At 36.4% G+C, this 19,854-nt stretch overlaps 1 protein-coding gene across 1 annotated transcript; it reads right to left on the bottom strand.

Annotated features, from left to right (window-relative positions):
• Positions 1 to 15,228: 15,228 nt before the first annotated feature.
• On the bottom strand, positions 15,229 to 17,775 carry LOC140985859 (uncharacterized). Its single transcript, XM_073453811.1, has 4 exons — positions 17,568 to 17,775; positions 16,400 to 17,298; positions 15,571 to 16,102; positions 15,229 to 15,458 (listed from the first exon to the last, which is right to left on the bottom strand). The coding sequence occupies exons 1-4, from the start codon at positions 17,773 to 17,775 to the stop codon at positions 15,229 to 15,231; spliced, it is 1,869 nt and encodes a 622-aa protein (XP_073309912.1).
• Between the last annotated feature and the right edge of the window lie 2,079 nt (positions 17,776 to 19,854).

Genomic DNA, 19,854 nt, shown 5'->3' with positions numbered 1-19,854 from the left:
AGTCTAAAGACTCAACACATCATATTCTTGATACCAAATAATACGTATAAAACCACAAGCAACAGTGAAAATACTTTTACGTAAAAATACCATTTTCATGACATGCATAACCTTCAAGCATAAACCTTTTCGTAAACATTTTCATATCATCTTCAACATATTCATATACATATTATCATCAAGATATACATTTTCTTTTTCCTTTTCGTTGAATTCAGATAGTTAATTGTGACTTTCGTGTTCATCTACGTCTACGTCTACTTGTTGGGCGATGGATCCATCTACATGTAACCACAGTACTGGGCGGCGGGGGACACCAGCAACACTCTCACCGGTCAACTGGGCCCTGGACTTACGTATTAACATGTCATCGTATACATCTACATATCCGTATCCAAGGAAACACGAATGTCGGGCTCCCACTGGGACCATAACCCTCACGAAATTCTAACATATCATCGTATTAGTCACAATTACTTCCCTTCCTTCAACGTTTCATATTCTCATCATTTTAAAAATTTAAACATGCCTATAACATTTTTTCTTTTAAATCAAGCATGCAACATATCTTTTAATGTCCATATTTAAACCATAAAAATCCATGAACATTTAAAAATCATAATTTAACATATAAAAATTTTCATAAACATCCATAAACATTGAAAATAATAATATTAGCATATAAAATAACATTTAGGACACTGTCATGATGCTTACTAATTTCTAGGTGTAAAATGACTATTTTACCCAACGACGTAAAATTTCACGTTTTTGACATTTTCTTAATTCCATTGACTCTAATCAATGACTTTCAAATTAGTCTTTAAGTAAGTCGTATTACTTCGTTTTAATCTCGAATTAAACCAAACCTTAATATAAAATTCCCAAATTAAAAAATTTAGACTTTTAATAATTATTTAAGCTTAAATATAATTTTTCATAATTTTATAAAGCTTAAAACTAGGCGTTTCAATTGCTTCGTTAATTAGCGTTTCGTGCGGCGATTAAATCCCTATTAAATCCAAAACTCGTTATTTTGATCCCAAATTTTAAACATAGCATTTTTAATATTTATTATACCCTTCCAAGTCATGAGCCACACCTATGGACCTATGGATTCAATTTTAGCCTTTTAATTTTTGAAATTGACACATTAATGAACCACCCGAGCCATCTCCCGATATACTTGAGCCACGCCTGAGCCACCTTACCTAGCCAACCCATCTAAGGACCCTACTGACCAAGCCAAAGCCCCTGAACCTAGCCCTGGCTCGCTCAAACACTGCTGGAACCGAACCCAACATTCTGCAGGTGTGTGTGCGTGTGTTCCCTTGAACCATTGGACTCCCACCTAGTCTAGGACCCTTCCAGCCCTTAACCACTTAATCCCTCATGACCCTAACCTCCTTTGTACGACGCCAAAACCAACCCAGCCCCTAGAACCCGAGCTGCGAACTGCTGGACTACATGACAGCAACTTACGTGTGTTTATGGTTCTCCCTTGCTTCTCACGTTCTTCTCGAGCCAGCAGCAACGTGAGCCGCCCCAACCAAACCCAAGCCAAGCCAACCAAGCCCCAAAACCGTGCCCCTCAAAACCATGACAGTAAGGTAGTTCCAGCTTGTATGTTTCTTGATTGTGCAACGTGTTTTGGTGATTTCTATGACTCTAAAGCTTGTAAATACATGCTTGTTCAATCCCTAACTAATGGAAGTCCTTTTTCCATCATACAAACATGATTTTGAAACAATACCCAAGCTTTAAAAATCCATGATCATGTAAAAACGAAAATAAATAGAAAGTCACTTGTTTTTCATGCAAAATTCAATTAAATAAAATACTATGGTGTGATGGATGATTAAAGAAAAGAATATGGCGTGCCTTTGCATATTAAACTCACGATTAACCGTTGGCGATTGAAGAACAGCGACGAAGAGACGATGGCTCGATTTTTCCCTTGAGGATTTCGAAAGTTTCTCTTCAATAATTGATGTGTGTGTCGTGTACTATGCTAGTGGGGAGAGATTGTAAATTGTTGGGGTGTGTGGACGTGAGTTTTCTTGAGATTATGAGGTAGGTTTAGGCTTAAATAATAATTAAAACACTAATCAAAAGTTTGGGCCCATTAGGAAAGTTAATTAGGCCCAAATAGCCCATTAGTGTTTAATTAAAAATATTTTAAATTATTTTGAGTAGAAAAGTTTGTGAATTTATTAGCCGGGTTGTCAAAACATTTGCATTTTGTTTAAAAACCAACACCGATAAAATTTACGTCCCGGGGTATAAAATCACCTCAAAACCACTTATTTTCAAAAATACTAAAAAGCATCATCCATATTTTAAATAATTAAAATTAATTGTTTAATAAAAACATTTTACATTTTTCAGCCCTCGGTCTCCGTTCCTCGATCGCAACTTGAATAATCCTTAAAAATACAGTTTTATGCATAATGACAATAAAATCCTATTTAACAAATAATCATGCATGTCACATAATCAATTAAGCATTTAATATCAATTAATTAACCAATTTCAGAATTCCTAGATTTGCATGTCGTTGGATTATGTCGTCTTAATTTTTGGACCTTACAGAGTGAGTCTTGCACAAAGACGTAAAACTTGTGTATGTAGTCTTTGTATATGAGACATTAAACAATATGCTGATTGTGAGGTGCTGTCTGCAATCTTGAGTGTTAGGAGTTCTAGTTGGGTGCTGTCTTTCTGGAGTGGGTTTGTACAAGGTATTGTATAAATCAAAGTCTTCTAGTGGATCCTATCCGAGGTGGTAGAAGGGGTGACGTAGGAGCAGTTGAAGTCTCCGAACATCTATAAACATATGTCTCCGAACATCTATAAACATATCTTGTGTATTTAACTGTTTAACATTTGTTTTCAAACTAATTTAATCAGTTTGAGCAGTTATCAGTTCAGTTCTAATCATAACTGAACTAATATATGCGAGAACTGATTCCCCTTATTTCAGATAATCAGTTTACACAAGTTAAATTGCTTTCAAATTAGTCAGATTTCTTAACGAATGATTACTTCGAGTATTTTCCGCTTGGTTTAACACCAAACTCGATTTAATTCATCGGTGTTTACATTCTTAGAACACGAGCTATTGAAGCTAAAGGAGAATATTGTGTTTGAAGCACCTTAGCAGGTGTTCACACGATCCATCAAACTTTCTTCTTCATATTATGATTTCATTTATTGATACTTATCTATGTTATTATCTTATACTAGTATTTCACCCGTGCGATGCATGGAGTGTTATTTTATGTAATTAAATATTAAAATTAATATGTATGAAAATTTGTTTACTTTCTCTATAACGTGACTTTTTATCAAAGTGAAATATTTATTGTTTTCATATACGTATAGATCTTAACAATGAAACACTGAATAAAAGAGCCATTTTTGTATTTCGGCTGAAAATTAATATCACGCTTGTATTAGACGATGAATGATATAATTTATTTATCAATTATATTGTATTCACATATAAATTTGTGTACTATGCACAAAACAATAACTGTAACAAAATAAAATGATAAACATCATACAAACTTTTAATTTGGTTTTAATTTCAATAAATAATTTAAATAAAATACAAATAAACTAAATGGATTATAGATCATACAATTAGAAAACAAAAAACAAATTACAAATTTTGATAAACTTCCTTAAATACAACATTTGTCGTTGAATTTTTTGGGTTGCTATCACTATCACATATCAAAATTTTTAGTCCCTCAGGATTCATAACTCAGGATACAGCAACGTACAACTGACCATGACTAAAAACAGGGTCAAAAAAAGTCCTACATGAGACAATGATTGCCCCTGACTTTTGTCGATTGTCATTGCATATGATATAATCGAATGATATTTTCTTCGTTGAAATTTAAAAGGAAGCCTTAGATTAGAAGGCGTCAATGACATTCTTGGAATAAGCACTTTATGACCTGCATTACTTCCAGTAAGAATTTTTCCTTCCAAAACATGGTTTCCAAGCCTTGTCACGATCAATCTAATGCCATTGCATAATCCAAGAGAATGATCTATGTTCCGCAGCAACATAACCAGAGTTCCAACCTTCAACTTTAACTCGTGATTTGGTACTCCATAACATCTTATTCCATTTAAGAATTCAGGGGTATGCACATCATTCAGTAGATCAACATTTGAAACGTCTTGCCCTTTTTATTTATTTAAAAGTACTAGAATTTTTTTTTTTTTAATTTCGTTCCTCCCATGAAAATATTTTTATAAAATATTTTACCCTTTAAAATGAAACATCAACGAAATACTCATAGAAATGAAATCGTCAATTTGTTTTACCAAACCTAAAAAAACCATAATTTAAAAGAATAACACATAATAAACCTCTCAAAAATCTCTGAAAAAGCATAAATAACTAGTCTTAAAATCTTTAATTATAAATCATGATTCATAAGTCATAAGTGCGGAAATAAGTAGAAGCGCTGGTCCTCGGATTGTGTGCACCTTCAGTCCAGTCAGTTCATCCGTCAAGACCTCCCTCAAACTCACCTGCATCCATCACACCTAGTGAGTCTAAAGACTCAACACACCATAATCTTTATAACAAATAATACATATAAAACCACATGCAACAGTGAAAATACTTTTAGGTAAAAATAACATTTCATGACATACATAAATAAATCTTACTCTTTTTTCATTTTTTCCTTATCATGACATAAAAACATTTTAACATGATCATAAACATTTTCCTTTTCCCTTTTTCCTTTTCATTTTCCTTTTTTGAATTCAGATCGTTAATTGTGACTTTCCTGATCATGATCATAAGAGTCGATGAATCCATCTACATGTAACTACAGTACTGGGCGGCGAGGACATCAGCAACACTCTCACTGGTCAACTGAGCCTTGGCCTATCATGATTCGAATAGAAATACGATCGTCGGGGTTCCCTCTGGGGCCTTTTCCCCTCACGACATTCCCATTCTTACCGTTACCACAAATCCGTTACCACATATTCGCAATGATGGAAACACGATCGTCGGGCTCCCACTGGGACCATAACCCTCATGATATCCCCTCCATTAACGAATTAGTCACAATCAATTCACTTCATTCAACATTTTTCATGCTCATTTCTTTAGAAAAATCATGAATAGCCTTTACATTTTTTTTTCCTTTTTGAAACAAGCATGCAACATGTATTCTTAAATGTCTTCCTTAAATCATAAAAATCTCATGGACATTTAAAAATCATAATTAAATCATGAACATCACATATACATTTAAAAATAACCATAATATGATAAAAATAGCATTTAGGGCACTGCCATGACGATTACTAATTTCTAGGTGTAAAAAGACCGTTTTACCCCTAGACGTAAAATTTCTCGAATTTGACTCTTTCGTAAATTCATTGACTCTAACATGTCCCTAATAATTATTTAAGCCTAAATTAATTTTCCAATAATTTTATTTAGCTTTAATATTAGACTTTTCTATTTATCATTAATTAATAGTTTTGACGGTGTTTTAATCCCGAAAAATCCCAAACTTTAATATAAAATTCCTAACAATGTCGAACCAAAACTTTCCCAACCCCCAAAACTAGACTATTGTACCCTTAAACCACTAAGATACCCATCCAAACCACAAAAACGAGCCACCCCAAGACCCCCTCATTCTGGCCGAGACTCCTAGTGGTGATAGGACTCTACAATTTGCGTCCCAACCCTGAACCAACGAGCCCAGCCCTTGCACCACCCCCCGTGCACCCTCCTAGGACTCTAGTGCATCGACTTGACCCGGCCCTTGAGCCCCAGACCGAGCCCCCAAGCCCCTGGAAGCAGCGCAACCCTGCGCAACTCCCTGCGCGAAATCTCGGGTAGAGTCCTAGCATGGCTAGGACTATATCCCTAGCCCTTGGTTCGAGTCCTAGCTTGGATAGGACTCTCGCCCTAACCCTTGACAGTCCCTGGACGAGCCCTGACCCAAGCCAAGACCCTGCCAGCCCCTCCCTCGTGAACCCGATCACCCCCAAGCTCATGACAGCAATTTACGGTTTTAAGGAGAGTTGCTTGAGGTGCAGCGATTTAGGTGAGTTTAGGGTCTTTCAAATTCGTGTAAAAACACCTCTGGATCATGTCCTATCATCATGGCAGTCCCTTACAATATAAAACATGAATTTAAATCAAAGAACATGAGTTTACAACTTGTGCATGCCATAAATCCGAAACTTCAGAAAATAAATTCATGCTCTTCATGCACACATTAATTAAAACCATATTATGATATGATGGATGAGAAAAGGAAGATTAAGGTATGCCTTTGCGTTATATACGCTCGAATATCCGTTGACGACGAAGAACGGGACGCGAAACCTTGGCTTGAATCCTTGGCACCTTCGAATTCCTTCAAGCTTTGTGTAGTGCCTTGTGTTGTGTGAGGGGTGGGGAGTGTTTTTCAGATTTTAAAAGAGGTGTGGCCGATTCCTTGAAGTGCTAGGAGTGAAGAATTGTAGGGTTTAAGGGAACTTAATCATGTATTATATACTAATTAACTACTAAATAGGCTTTGGCCTATTAAGCCAATTAAATTAAGCCCATTAGTCCAATTAGGACATAATTAAAATATTAACAAAGTTTTTCTTTTATTAAATATGTGAATTTATTAGCCGGTTTGCCAAAAAAACTCGCATTTTAGTTGAAAAACCAACACCGATAAAGTTTATGTCCCGGCGTATAAAATCACCTCAAAACCCCTTTATTTATTTTTTTAAAATACTAAAAAGCATCGACCATCTTTTAAATAATTAAAAATAATTATTTAAAAAAAACATTTTACATTTATCCGTCCTCGGTCCCCGTTCCTCGATCGTCGCTTGAATATTCCTTAAAAATACTATTTTATGCATGATGACAATTAAAACATCTCAAATAACAAATAAACAAGTATGTCACATAATTAATTAAGCCATTAAAATAATTAATTACTCATTTTCCATTATTTCCTAGATTCGCATGCAGTTGGATTACGTCGTCTTAATTTTGGACCTTACAATTCCTCCCCCCCTTAAATAAAATTTCGTCCTCGAAATTAGAACTTACCGAATAGATCTGGATAGCGACCCTTCAAGTCCCTCTCGGTTTCCCAAGTAGCTTCCTCTTCCGAGTGATTCAGCCACTTGACCTTGACCATTGAAATGACCTTGTTTCGCAATCTTCTTTCTTGCCTTGCTAAGATCTGGACAGGTCTTTCTTCATATGTCATATTTGGAGTTAATTGGAGAGGTTCATAATTAAGCACATGTGACGGATTCGACATGTACTTCCGCAGCATCGAAATATGGAACACATTATGAACTCCAGAAAGTGATGGTGGCAATGCCATTCTATAAGCTAGTGTCCCAATCCTTTCCAAAATCTCAAACGGGCCTATAAATCTTGGACTAAGCTTGCCTTTCTTGCCAAAGCACATAACACCCTTCATAGGTGCTATTTTCACAAATACATGGTCGCCCACTGTAAACTCCAAGTCCCTTCGTCGTTTGTCTGCATAACTCTTTTGTCGGCTTTGCGCCGTCTTCATTCTATCGCGGATTTTGACTATAAGCTCGGTAGTCTCTTCAATCACGTCCGGACCAATTTCTCTTCTTTCCCGAACTTCGTACCAATGTATAGGAGATCTACATTTTCTTCCATAAAGTGCCTCAAAAGGAGCCATCCCGATTGATTATTGATAGCTATTATTGTAGGTGAACTCCACTAGAGGTAATTTTGGTTCCCAACTGCCTTGAAAATCAATAACACATGCTCGAAGTAGATCTTCCAAAATCTGTATAACTCTTTCTGACTGTCCATCGGTTTGAGGGTGAAATAATGTACTGAATAATAACTTGGTCCCCATCGCTGCATGTAGACTTTTTCAAAATGATGACGTGAATCTTGGATCTCTGTCAGAAACAATGGATACAAGAATCCCATGCAGACGAACTATCTCTCGAATATACAAGTCGGCGTACTGAATCATGGTGAATGTCGTCTTAATAGGTAGAAAATGCGCTAATTTAGTAAGACGATCGACTATCACCCATATAGCATTGAATCCCTTAACTGTCTTTGGCAATCCCACAACAAAGTCCATGGTGACATTTTCCCATTTCCACTCGGGAATAGGGAGTGGCTTCAATTTCCCTGCTGGTCTTTGATGCTCCGCTTTAACTTGTTGGCAAGTCAAACACTCGGATACAAATTTCAGAATGTCTCTCTTCATGCCTGGCCACCAATATAGCAACTGCAAATCTTTATACATTTTCGTGCTGCCCGGATGAATGGAATATGGTGTGTCATGGGCTTCCTTCACAATAAGATTTCTCAAGGAATCGTCACTAGGAACCCATAGACGGTCCCGATAACGGACTAAGCCATCCACTATTGAATATAAATTCCGGCCCTTGTCTTCATCTCTTGCTCTCTACTTTTGCAACTGCTCATCGATAGACTGCCCATCTCGTATTCTATCTCTCAAAGTCGACTGTACCGATAATGTGGCAAGGTTTGGGGCCTTGCCCCTAGCATACACTGTCAGCTCAAACCGCTATATCTCGGACTGCCATGGTCTTTGGAGTGTTAGATGAGTGATAACTGCTGCTTTTCTACTCAGTACGTCTGTCACTACATTAGCTTTTCCCGGATGATAGCTAATGTCACAATCATAATCTTTTACTAACTCAAGCCATCTGCGCTGTCTCATATTCAGCTCTTTTTGGGTGAAGAAGTATTTCAATCTTTTATGATCGGTGAATATCTTACATTTCTCCCCATAAAGGTGGTGTCTCCAAATTTTCAAAGCAAAAACTACTGTTGCAAGCTCAAGATCATGAGTGTGGTAGTTTTTCTCGTGAATCTTTAACTGTCTCGACGCATAGGCTATAACTCGGTCATTTTGCATCAGACCTGCGCCCAATCCAAGTTTAGATGCGTCGGTATAAAGAACATAATCCCCTTACCCCGATGGCATAGCTAAGACTGGTGCTGAAATCAAGGATTGCTTCAACTTGTCAAAACTGTCTTGACACTCTGATCCCCATATAAACTTTGCATTCTTTTTGGTCAATGATGTCAAAGGTACTGCAATAGAAGAGAATCCCTGAATAAACTTGCGATAATAGCCAGCTAATCCCAAGAAACTGCGAATCTCGGTAACACTCTTCGGTACTGGCCACTCTTTCATTGCCTCGACTTTGCTTGGATCAACTTCAACGCCATTACGAGAAATGATGTGGCCTAAGAATGCCACTTTATCGAGCCAAAACTCGCACTTGCTGAATTTTGTATATAGCTTCCTGTCTTGTAGTACTTGCAGTGCTGTCCTCAAATGACGACTATGCTCTTCTTTGTTCTTCGAATTAATCAATATATCATCAATGAAGACAATAATAAACTTATCCAGATACGGCTGAAATACGTGATTCATGAGATCCATGAAGATCACTGGTGCGTTAGTCAGACCGAATGGCATGACCATAAACTCGTAGTGCCCATATCTGGTACGGAATGCTGTCTTGTGAACATCAGACTCTTTGACTTTCAACTGATGGTACCCAGATCGAAGATCAATCTTAGAAAATATCGATGCTCCTTGCAACTGATCAAATAAATCTTCAATTCTTGGCAGTGGATACTTGTTCTTGATGGTGACCCTATTAAGCTCTCGATAATCGATGCAAAGACGCATACTACCATCTTTCTTCTTCACAAATAATACCGGTGCGCCCCATGGAGAATAGCTAGGGCGAATGACCCTTGTCTAGTAACTCTTGGATTTGATCTTTCAATTCTTTCATTTTAGCGGGTGCTAGACGATAAGGCGCTTTAGATATAGGAACGGTGCCTGGCAATAGATCAATAGAGAATTCCACTTCACGGTCAAGTGGAATACCAGAAACGTCCTCGGGAAAGACGCTAGGAAAATCTCTCACAATGTCAACATCTTCTAATTTCTGACTGATAGATTCCTGTGCAGTAGTGACACATGCTAAATAAGCTTGGCATCCACGTTTAATAAGCTTCCTCGCACATATACAAGAGATAATGTGCGGCATTTGCTTGTTTCTCGCCGCCTCGAAGACAAAAGATTTACTACTAGGTGGCCTAATAGATACCGATCGCTGACAAAAATCAATCGAAGCTCCATTTACTGATAGCCAATCAATCCCCAATATAATATCAAATTCGGGCATATGAAGCACAATAAGATCTGCCCGAACAACATCCTTGAATAAACGAAGCTCCAGATTCTTGACAATTTTAGACGTGAGCATTTGTTCACCGGATGGAATAGAAACTTTGAAACCCAAACACATATCTTGAGGAGTAATATTCAGTCTTTTGATGAAGGTTTCAGATATGAATGAATGTGTAGCTCCCGAGTCTAAAAGTGCATAGGTTGCTACACCTTGAATGATAATCCTCCATGCGGTGAAAATGTCTTTTAAATATTTTGTGTTGAATCTTAAAGATTTACTATCATTAATTCCCAAAGTTATATGAAGAATTTGTGTTGAACTCAAACCTATCTTGGAAAAATTGCACTTTAGTCCCTCAACTATTGAAATTTGAATTATTGACCCAATGTTTTCGAATTATTGCAATTAAGCCCTTAAATTTTTGAACTTGTTCATTTTAGCTTTTGAAGTTCCCGTAAACTACATTTATGGCCCTTAAGTTTTCGGTACTTGCATTTTGGTCCCTTAATTATCGAAAATTGTATTTTAGACCTTAAAATTTTGAAATTTGCACATTTAACCCCCAATGATTCGAATTCCTCTAAAAATCCTTTAGTTATGATCTTCTTTAATTTTGGCCCTAAACTTTTTATTTGGAATCATTTCATCCTTCACATAAAATAAGGCACAAAATTCAAATCATTTTCTATGGTTCCTAAAATCATAACTTAAGTCCAACTAGGTAGAACATGCAATCTAATTTTCACTAGGTTAATTCTTTTCTCTAATCAATTCTAATAACCAATTTAACATTTCATGCAATAATAAGCAATATAAAAATGTTAAATGACTAGGTTACCTGTGATGAGTGTAGTGTCTGTCTCTTCCTCAGCTTCCTCGGCATTCATAACATAAGCTCGTGCCGTGGTAGCCGCTTTCCTCTTTGGGCAATCTATAGCTTTGTGAACAGCCTCCTTGCAGTAGAAATATTTAAATGATCCCAATTCGCATTTGCCAAGATGTAGACGGTTGCACTCCTTGCATGGTTGCCTTTCAGCAGGCTTTGGTGCTCCAGGATTTTGTGACTTTGGTGGAGCTGACTTCTTGACTGGACCTTAGGGCTTTTGAGGCCCTTGAGGTCTAGGAGGACCCGTATATGGCTTCTTGTTAGGTGATTATTATTCTGATTGTGCTGCCTCTTGCGCTGAATCTCAAAGTTGATGTCCTTCAAAGACTGCTCGGCCTGATATGCATAGGTAATTGCGATAGCATAATCCCCAGGACGCATCATCATAACTTTATCTCGAATGATAGGTCCTAGGCCATCCATAAAATGTCTGAGCTTTTCTTCCCCATCCCTGACAATAAAGGGTACAAAGTGACAACCCCTATCAAATTTCTTCACAAACTCAGCAACAATAGCATCACTCTGACGGAGGGCCATACATTCCCTCTTTATTCGGCTGCTAGCATCCGGAGTGAAATATTTCTCATAGAATTTTGTCTTGAATTGATCCCAAGTGAGTGTAGCAAGGTCCACACCCTGCTTGGCTCCTTCCCACCACAAAGAAGCGTCATCTCTAAACAAATAAGTGGTACACGTCACACGATCAGCATCTCCCATATCCAGGTATCGAAAGTGTACTTCAAGTGAAAGGATCCAACTTTCAGCAGCAAAGGGATCGGTAGTGCCAGAAAATTTCTTCGGCCCTAGCCTCTGGAACTGGTCATATATATCATGCTGTGGCCTAGGTGGCTGCTGTAGCTGCTGCTGCTGCATCTGCTTTAACTGCAGCTGTAACTGCTGCTCGAAAAGTCGAGCCATCCCCTCCAAAGCACGAGTAGCAGCATCCCCTGGTGGTGGTGATGGTGGAGGTCCGTTTCCTTGATGATTCACACTGTTCTCTGCTTGGTTTCCATTAACGGGGGCACGTCTAGGAGGCATTTTATCTGAATGTTTTCCAAATTCTAACGTAACCAATATGCATTTAGATCTAAGTTCCCTAATCATGTGACATATCCTAACTTAATTTGCATTTTAAGCATGAAAAGCAATAATACTAAAAAATAATAAACATGTAACGTAAACACCTTATTCATGACATAATGCAGGTAACGTCATATAATCATATAAAGCATGTATACTTACAATTTGAGGCTTGACGACTGATCATTCCGGCGCTGATGGTGGCACAACCCTTTACAGGACCTTTGCTCTGATACCAACTGAAACGTCCTGCCCTTTTTATTTCTTTTAAAGTACTACAAATTTTTTTTTTTAAAATTTCGTTCCTCCCATGAAAATATTTTTATAAAATATTTTACCCTTTAAAATGAAACATCAACGAAATAGTCATAGAAATGAAATCGTCAATTTGTTTTACCAAACCTAAAAAAAAAAAACCATAATTTGAAAAGAATAACCCATGCTAAACCTCTCAAAAATCTCTCAAAAAGCATAAATAACTAGTCTTAAAATCTTTAATTATAAATCATGATTCATAAGTCATAAGTGCGGAAATAAGTAGAAGCGCTGGTCCTCGGGTTGTGTGCACCTTCAGTCCAGTCAGTTCATCCGTCAAGACCTCCCTCAAACTCACCTGCATCCATCACACCTAGTGAGTCTAAAGACTCAACACACCATAATCTTTATAACAAATAATACATATAAAACCACATGCAACAGTGAAAATACTTTTAGATAAAAATAACATTTCATGACATGCATAAATAAATCTTACTCTTTTTCATTTTTTCCTTATCATGACATAAAAACATTTTAACATGATCATAAACATTTTTCTTTTCCCTTTTTTCTTTTCCTTTTCCTTTGTTGAATTCAGATCGTTAATTGTGACTTTCCTGATCATGATCATAAGAGTCGATGGATCCATCTACATGTAACCACAGTACTGGGCGGCGGGGACATCAGCAACACTCTCACGGGTCAACTGAGCCTTGGCCTCTCATGATTCGAATAGAAATACGATCGTCGGGGTTCCCTCTGGGGCCTTTTCCCATAAATGGGCTCCCTCTGGGGCCTTTTCCCATCACGATATTCCCATTCTTACCTTTACCACAAATCTGTTACCACATATTCGCAATGATGGAAACACGATCGTCGGGCTCCCACTGGGACCATAACCCTCACGATATCCCCACCATTAACGAATTAGTCACAATCAATTCACTTCTTTCAACATTTTTTATGCTCATTACTTTAGAAAATTCATGAATAGCCTTTACATTTTTTTTTTCCTTTTTGAAACCAAGCATGCAACATGTATTTTTAAACGTCTTCCTTAAATCATAAAAATACCATGGACATTTAAAAATCATAATTAAATCATGAACATCTCATATACATTTAAAAATAACCATAATATGATAAAAATAGCATTTAGGGCACTGCCATGAGGATTACTAATTTCTAGGTATAAAAAGACCGTTTTACCCCTAGACGTGAAATTTCTCGAATTTGACTCTTTCTTAAATTCATTGACTCTAACATGTCACTAATAATTATTTAAGCCTAAATTAATTTTCCCATAATTTTATTTAGCTTAAATATTATACTTTTCTATTTATCATTAATTAATAGTTTTGACGGTGTTTTAATCTCGAAAAATCTCAAACTTTAATATAAAATTCCTAAATTCTAAATTTAGTCTTTTTATATTATTTTAGCCCTTATGGACCACGATTCGACCCCCGTGAGTCGTTTTCCAATTTTACTTATTTCTAAAAACCCTAATTGACACATAATTTTCACTCCCGAGCCAACTCTCGATTTTCACGAGTTACCCCCGAACAATGTCAAACCAAAACTTGCCCAACCCCCAAAACTAGACTACTGTACCCTTAAACCACTAAGATACCCATCCAAACCACAAAAACAAGCCACCCCAAGACCCCCTCATTCTGGCTGAGACTCCTAGTGGTGATAGGACTCTACAATTTGCGTCCCAACCCTCGAACCAACGAGCCCAGCCCTTGCACCATCCCCCGTGCACCCTCCTAGGACTCTAGTGCATCGACTTGACCCGGCCCTTGAGCCCCAAACCTATCCCCCAAGCCCTTGGAAGCAGCGCAACCCTGCGCAACTCTCTGCGCGAAATCTCGGGTAGAGTCCTAGCATGGCTAGGATTCTTTCCCTAGCCCTTGGTTCGAGTCCTAGCTTTGCTAGGACTCTCGCCCTAACCCTTGACAGTCCCTGGACGAGCCCTGACCCAAGCCAAGACCCTGCCAGCCCCTCCTTCATGAACCCGATCACCCCCAAGCTCATGACAGCAATTTACGATTTTAAGGAGAGTTGCTTGAGGTGCAGCGATTTAGGTGAGTTTAGGGTCTTTCAAATTCGTGTAAAAACTCCTCTGGATCATGTCCTATCATCATGGCAGTCCCTCACAATATAAAACATGAATTGAAATCAAAGAACATGAGTTTACAACTTGTGCATGCCATAAATCCGAAACTTCAGAAAATAAATTCATGATCTTCATGCACACATTAATTAAAACCATATTATGATATGATGGATGAGAAAAGGAAGATTAAAGCGTGTCTTTGCGTTATATATGCTCGAATATCCATTGACGACGAAGAACGGGACGCGAAACCTTGGCTTGAATCCTTGGGACCTTCGAATTCCTTCAAGCTTTGTGTAGTGCCTTGTGTGTTGTGTTGTGTGAGGGGTGGGGAGTGTTTTTCAGATTTTAAAAGAGGTGTGGCCGATTCTTTAAAGTGCTAGGAATGAAGAATTGTAGGGTTTAAGGGAACTTAATCATGTATTATATACTAATTAACTACTAAATAGGCTTTGGCCTATTAAGCCAATTAAATTAAACTCATTAGTCCAATTAGGACATAATTAAAATATTAACAAAGTTTTTCTTTTATTAAATATGTGAATTTATTAGCCGGTTTGCGAAAAAAAACTCGCATTTTAGTTGAAAAACCAACACCGATAAAGTTTACGTCCCGGCGTATAAAATCACCTCAAAACCCCTTTATTTTGTTTTTTNCTATTGCTGCAATAGAATCATTGCAATCTTTGATCAAAAGTTCATCAGGAATATCTATTGTCGCATAACCGTCATTTTGTTCTCCAACTTCTCCAATTTTTCCATCTCCTAAATTAGCAATCCAATCTGAAATTTTTTTGATTTTAGCACATTCTTCATCAGAACCTAAATTCTGTAATCGCTTATTTTTCGTCAATCTCAAAACTATACAATGTCTCCAAAGATATGAAGAATTGATAGTGGCGTGAACAATATCTTGCCTACTGCCTTTTGGAATAACATGCAATATTTGTCGAAAATCGCCACAAAAAACAACCGTTTTGCCTCCAAAAGGCAAATGAAGGCTNAGACGGATACGTACTCTCAACTATTGCTGCAATAGAATCATTGCAAAATATATCCAAAGCTTCAAAACAAAACTTATGCGTCATTGGAGCCTCATCCCAAATGATAAGTTTAGATTTTACAATAAGCTCTGCAAGATGACTCCCTTGTTTCATATTGCATGTTGATTCCTCATTGGGATTAAATGGAATTGAAAAATGGGAATGAGCAGTTCTTCCACCAGGCAGTAAATGAGATGCTATACAACTTGATGTCACATTCAAGACAATTTCTCCTCTCGATCTCAAGTATGCAGACAGAGTTTTCCAGACAAATGTTTTTCCAGTACCTCCATATCCATAAACAAAGAATACTCCTCCCTTATTTGAAGCAATTGCTTTCATTATTGTATCATATACACAACGCTGGTCTGAGTTCAAATTATTAATGAGTTTATCATGTTCTTGCGACAAAGATCTTCTATCAAACCGCAACGCATCATGAATTAGTCTATTTCGTGAAAACTGAAAATATTGATCACTGGGAAAAGGCATTGATTGGAATTCACGTAAACTCTTTCCATATCTTTGCAATAGCTTTTCAATATCAACCATATATATTGAAAAGAACACATATATAAAAAAAATTATCAGTTCATGCATACCTTGGTGTTGCAGCAAGTTACGTCGTTTATATAAAATATCATCAAATAAATATGTCCAACATGACTCCCAAACAACTTTAGGTCGGCTGATACAATTCGATGATAATAGAATAGCAAATAAAACTCTCAGAGATCGTGCTGAAGCCCAATGACTTGCCTCAATAATGCCGTCGATATACTCCTTGTCATCATTCAACAACCCTAATGCATAGCAAGCATCGCGAAATGAACGGTATTGAACATCGTTAACAAAAGTTATATCATCATAGCACGTGGCGCCACGGTTTACATTGAGAAGGCATCTTAAATAGTACATTTCCCCACAACCAGGAGGAACATAAAAAATGCGTCCGATTGAAAATCTTTGTTTTCTGGGAACGAATTCTCGTGTTTCTTGTTTCCAAACAAACTTCATTGGTAATTCAACATATGTTAATTCTCTTGCCTCTGGAGATTTCTTATTAGCTTCCATCCAAGCAAGAAACATGCTCTGGTTAATAGTATTTCTATCGAGAACGGTACTGATTTCATCAGAATCCGAAAAAATAATATTTTGTTCATTCAGAAGATGAAAGCTCAGACGCTCGACAGGTGGATCTTTGTATTGAATATCAAATCCAAAAATTCTCCACGCAGCCTCACATGGGGAAATATATCTGCAGTCGTAGTACATATTAACTTCATCAACATTTTTCCCTAAACTATCATCATTTGAGCTCTTATAGAATGAGGCAGTCACACGATCATGTCCTTTATTTATGTACTTGAACAAATATTTGATAGCTCGTGATTGATTACATTCAACATTCCTATGGGCTCCGTACCGAATTAACAAATAACGATTATAGGGAACAACAAATCTGTTATCCAGATTAACACCATTCTTGATAATTTTTTGCCCATTATCTTTGCGTCTATAACTTGGGTATCCATCCTCATCAATTGATGTCGCTTCAACAAACTTTTTAGGAAAATGCTTTGTACAACGACCGTTAGACAAGCATGGAGAGTTCATTCTTGTTTCGCCGCATGGACCGTGCATCATTAGATCTCGTACTGCACCATAATAAACATGATCATTTTTTTCATCAGGAATTTCAGCAGAAATGATATGATCTATTGCCTCTGCTGCTGGATATTTGTCTTCTTTACAGAGGAAAAGCAAAATGTGGGTGTGCGGTAATACTCACTTTTGGAATTCCGCGGTGTATATTACTAACAATATGAGAATAAAAATTAATTATATTTACTAAAATATATTAATTTTCTAAAATCCAAAATAGTAGTACCTTATATATAATTAAAAAAAACACAATTTTTTTTACCTGCTTTAACATTTCCAAATATTTTATTCTTTCGGAGATCTTTAATCAAGGCATCCAACTTCATTTTAAAGATTTTGCAAACAATATCTGGACGGTCTTCTGCCCTCAACCCATAGTGCTCGATAAATCTCAAAATTTCTGGCCATTTTGGGTTACATGTAAATGTGATAAACAAATCTGGGTAACCGGCCCATTTACATATAGCCATCGCATCTTGATAGTTCTGAATCATATATCTTGGCCCTCCAGTAAAATAAGAAGGCAAGATAATACGTCTTCCTTGTGTAGATGCGTTTGTTTCACCATGCAAAGCGCATCATGAAGACCTTTGTACATCTCACATCTCAATTGTTTTTTATGCAACCGAATATATGTCAACCTTGCAGATTCAACCATTGTGTATGCATCAACAATGAACTGTTGAAATAGTCTTCTTGAAAACAAAATACTCGAAGATTCAAAATCTCTATCATGCAGTCGATAAGAAAAAAATTCTCTTAGACTCACCTTTTTTCTTCCTCCAATACTTGATTTAAATTCTGAAAATGGAATATCTTTTCTATAACCATCCTCACCATATGGAAAAAGTATAGGATACTGGAGAGCAAGATACGCAGGATTCAACTCATTGATACGTTTAAGTTGCCCCGTTTGCGTTTCTACTAAAATATCTCGGTTGCCCAAAGACTCGTCGAAATCTCCCACAATTAATGCAGCAACCTCAGAAGCAGATGGAAGATTATATATCCTTCCGTCCCCATTTCTTCTACCAATCAACTTTAATTTCACATCGGATCGTCCTTCTACCATCATTCTTTCTTTGGTCATCCTAAAACACTTGACCAAAACATTGTTTTCATCCAACATTACCTTCAGATCAGAAACTATCTCTAAATGTAGATTATTTGCGTTGTTATTTTGTCTGAAAAATATTTCGATTAAAAAAAATTAATTTCTAGAACAAAAATAGAAAATATGGTCTATTCAATGTAACATATAGAATTTGAGATATACCTGACAACAGAAATCCGATTAGAAATTTCGTTTTCTGTGTCGTAAATATACAGCTGAGCAAACTTCGGGAATGCACCTTCACATGGAAGTAGGCTTCCGATTAAATGATAATTCTGACCATGAAGTTTAAAAATTGGAGGGGAGCCACCTCGATTTAAACTTGAATCTATCTTCCCTCCCATCGACGTGAAGCAAAACATATTATTGTATGATCAGATGCTCTCTAGAAAATGTTTGCTCTTTTCACTCACTCCGTTCAATAAATCATGCAGTAATTGAGGAGGTTTTTTTAAAGGAGGAAGTTGTATTTTTCCTTGCATACAACATAGAGAGTACTTAGGATTTCTAGATTTATAACTTCGACATAACCTCTCTTCATACCAAAACATCGCACCACAAAATTCACATTTGTACGTTGGATTTCCTATATCCCAATAATCTATATATAAAAGGACATTGTTAAATATAAATTGAAGGAAAAAAATAAAAGAAAATTTATATAATAACATAACAAAAAATTAAATTATCCTAATGGAAAAATAATACAAACATAAAATTTAAATGTACCGATCGATGTTACTGAGGTTCTTTTGTCACGATTATTGCAATCGTGTTGACTTTCCGATATGGAAATTGAATTAATATGAATTGAACCAGATTCTTCAACTGCGAAAAGCAAAAAAATAATAATAAGTATTATTGAAATAATGCAATAAATATGTTAAAAAAATTATATTTAAATATTATAATATTATAATATCTAGAATGAAAATGTGAATTTTAAAAATAAAAAATTTTAATTCATTATTAGAACATCTTAGGGTATATTTTCACATTTTTTAAATTAAAGTTAAACATTAGTAATAATGTTAAAATATATTCACATTAAATATTTACATTGACGAACATACTTCAATTTATGAAGAATCTTAACAGAAGAGATATGAAAACCATCACCATTAGTTAGATCAATGATCTCTGAGAGATTTGTTGTTGAGCTGCTAGGTATTTCAAAAGATACATTTTTGGCCATTCGGTTTGATGGATTAACTGCACACAAAAATGATAAATATTAAATACAATAATTTATATATTAGAAAAACTTTAAAAAAGTACTTTATTTAATTAAAAAAATTCATACCATTTGTAATATCACTTAACGGATATATTGATGTTGGAATCAACATCTTGATTGAACCATGAAAACTAAATTGTTGAGATACTCTGGCTCTCAAATCCATATTTTCTGTTTAAATATTTACAACAAAAAATA

The sequence above is a fragment of the Primulina huaijiensis genome, chromosome 10 (genome assembly GCF_012295235.1).
Source record: "Primulina huaijiensis isolate GDHJ02 chromosome 10, ASM1229523v2, whole genome shotgun sequence".
Taxonomy (NCBI): Eukaryota; Viridiplantae; Streptophyta; class Magnoliopsida; order Lamiales; family Gesneriaceae; genus Primulina; species Primulina huaijiensis.
The sequence above is the reverse complement of the archived record's forward strand: the minus strand, read 5'-3'. Positions and strand labels throughout refer to the sequence as shown.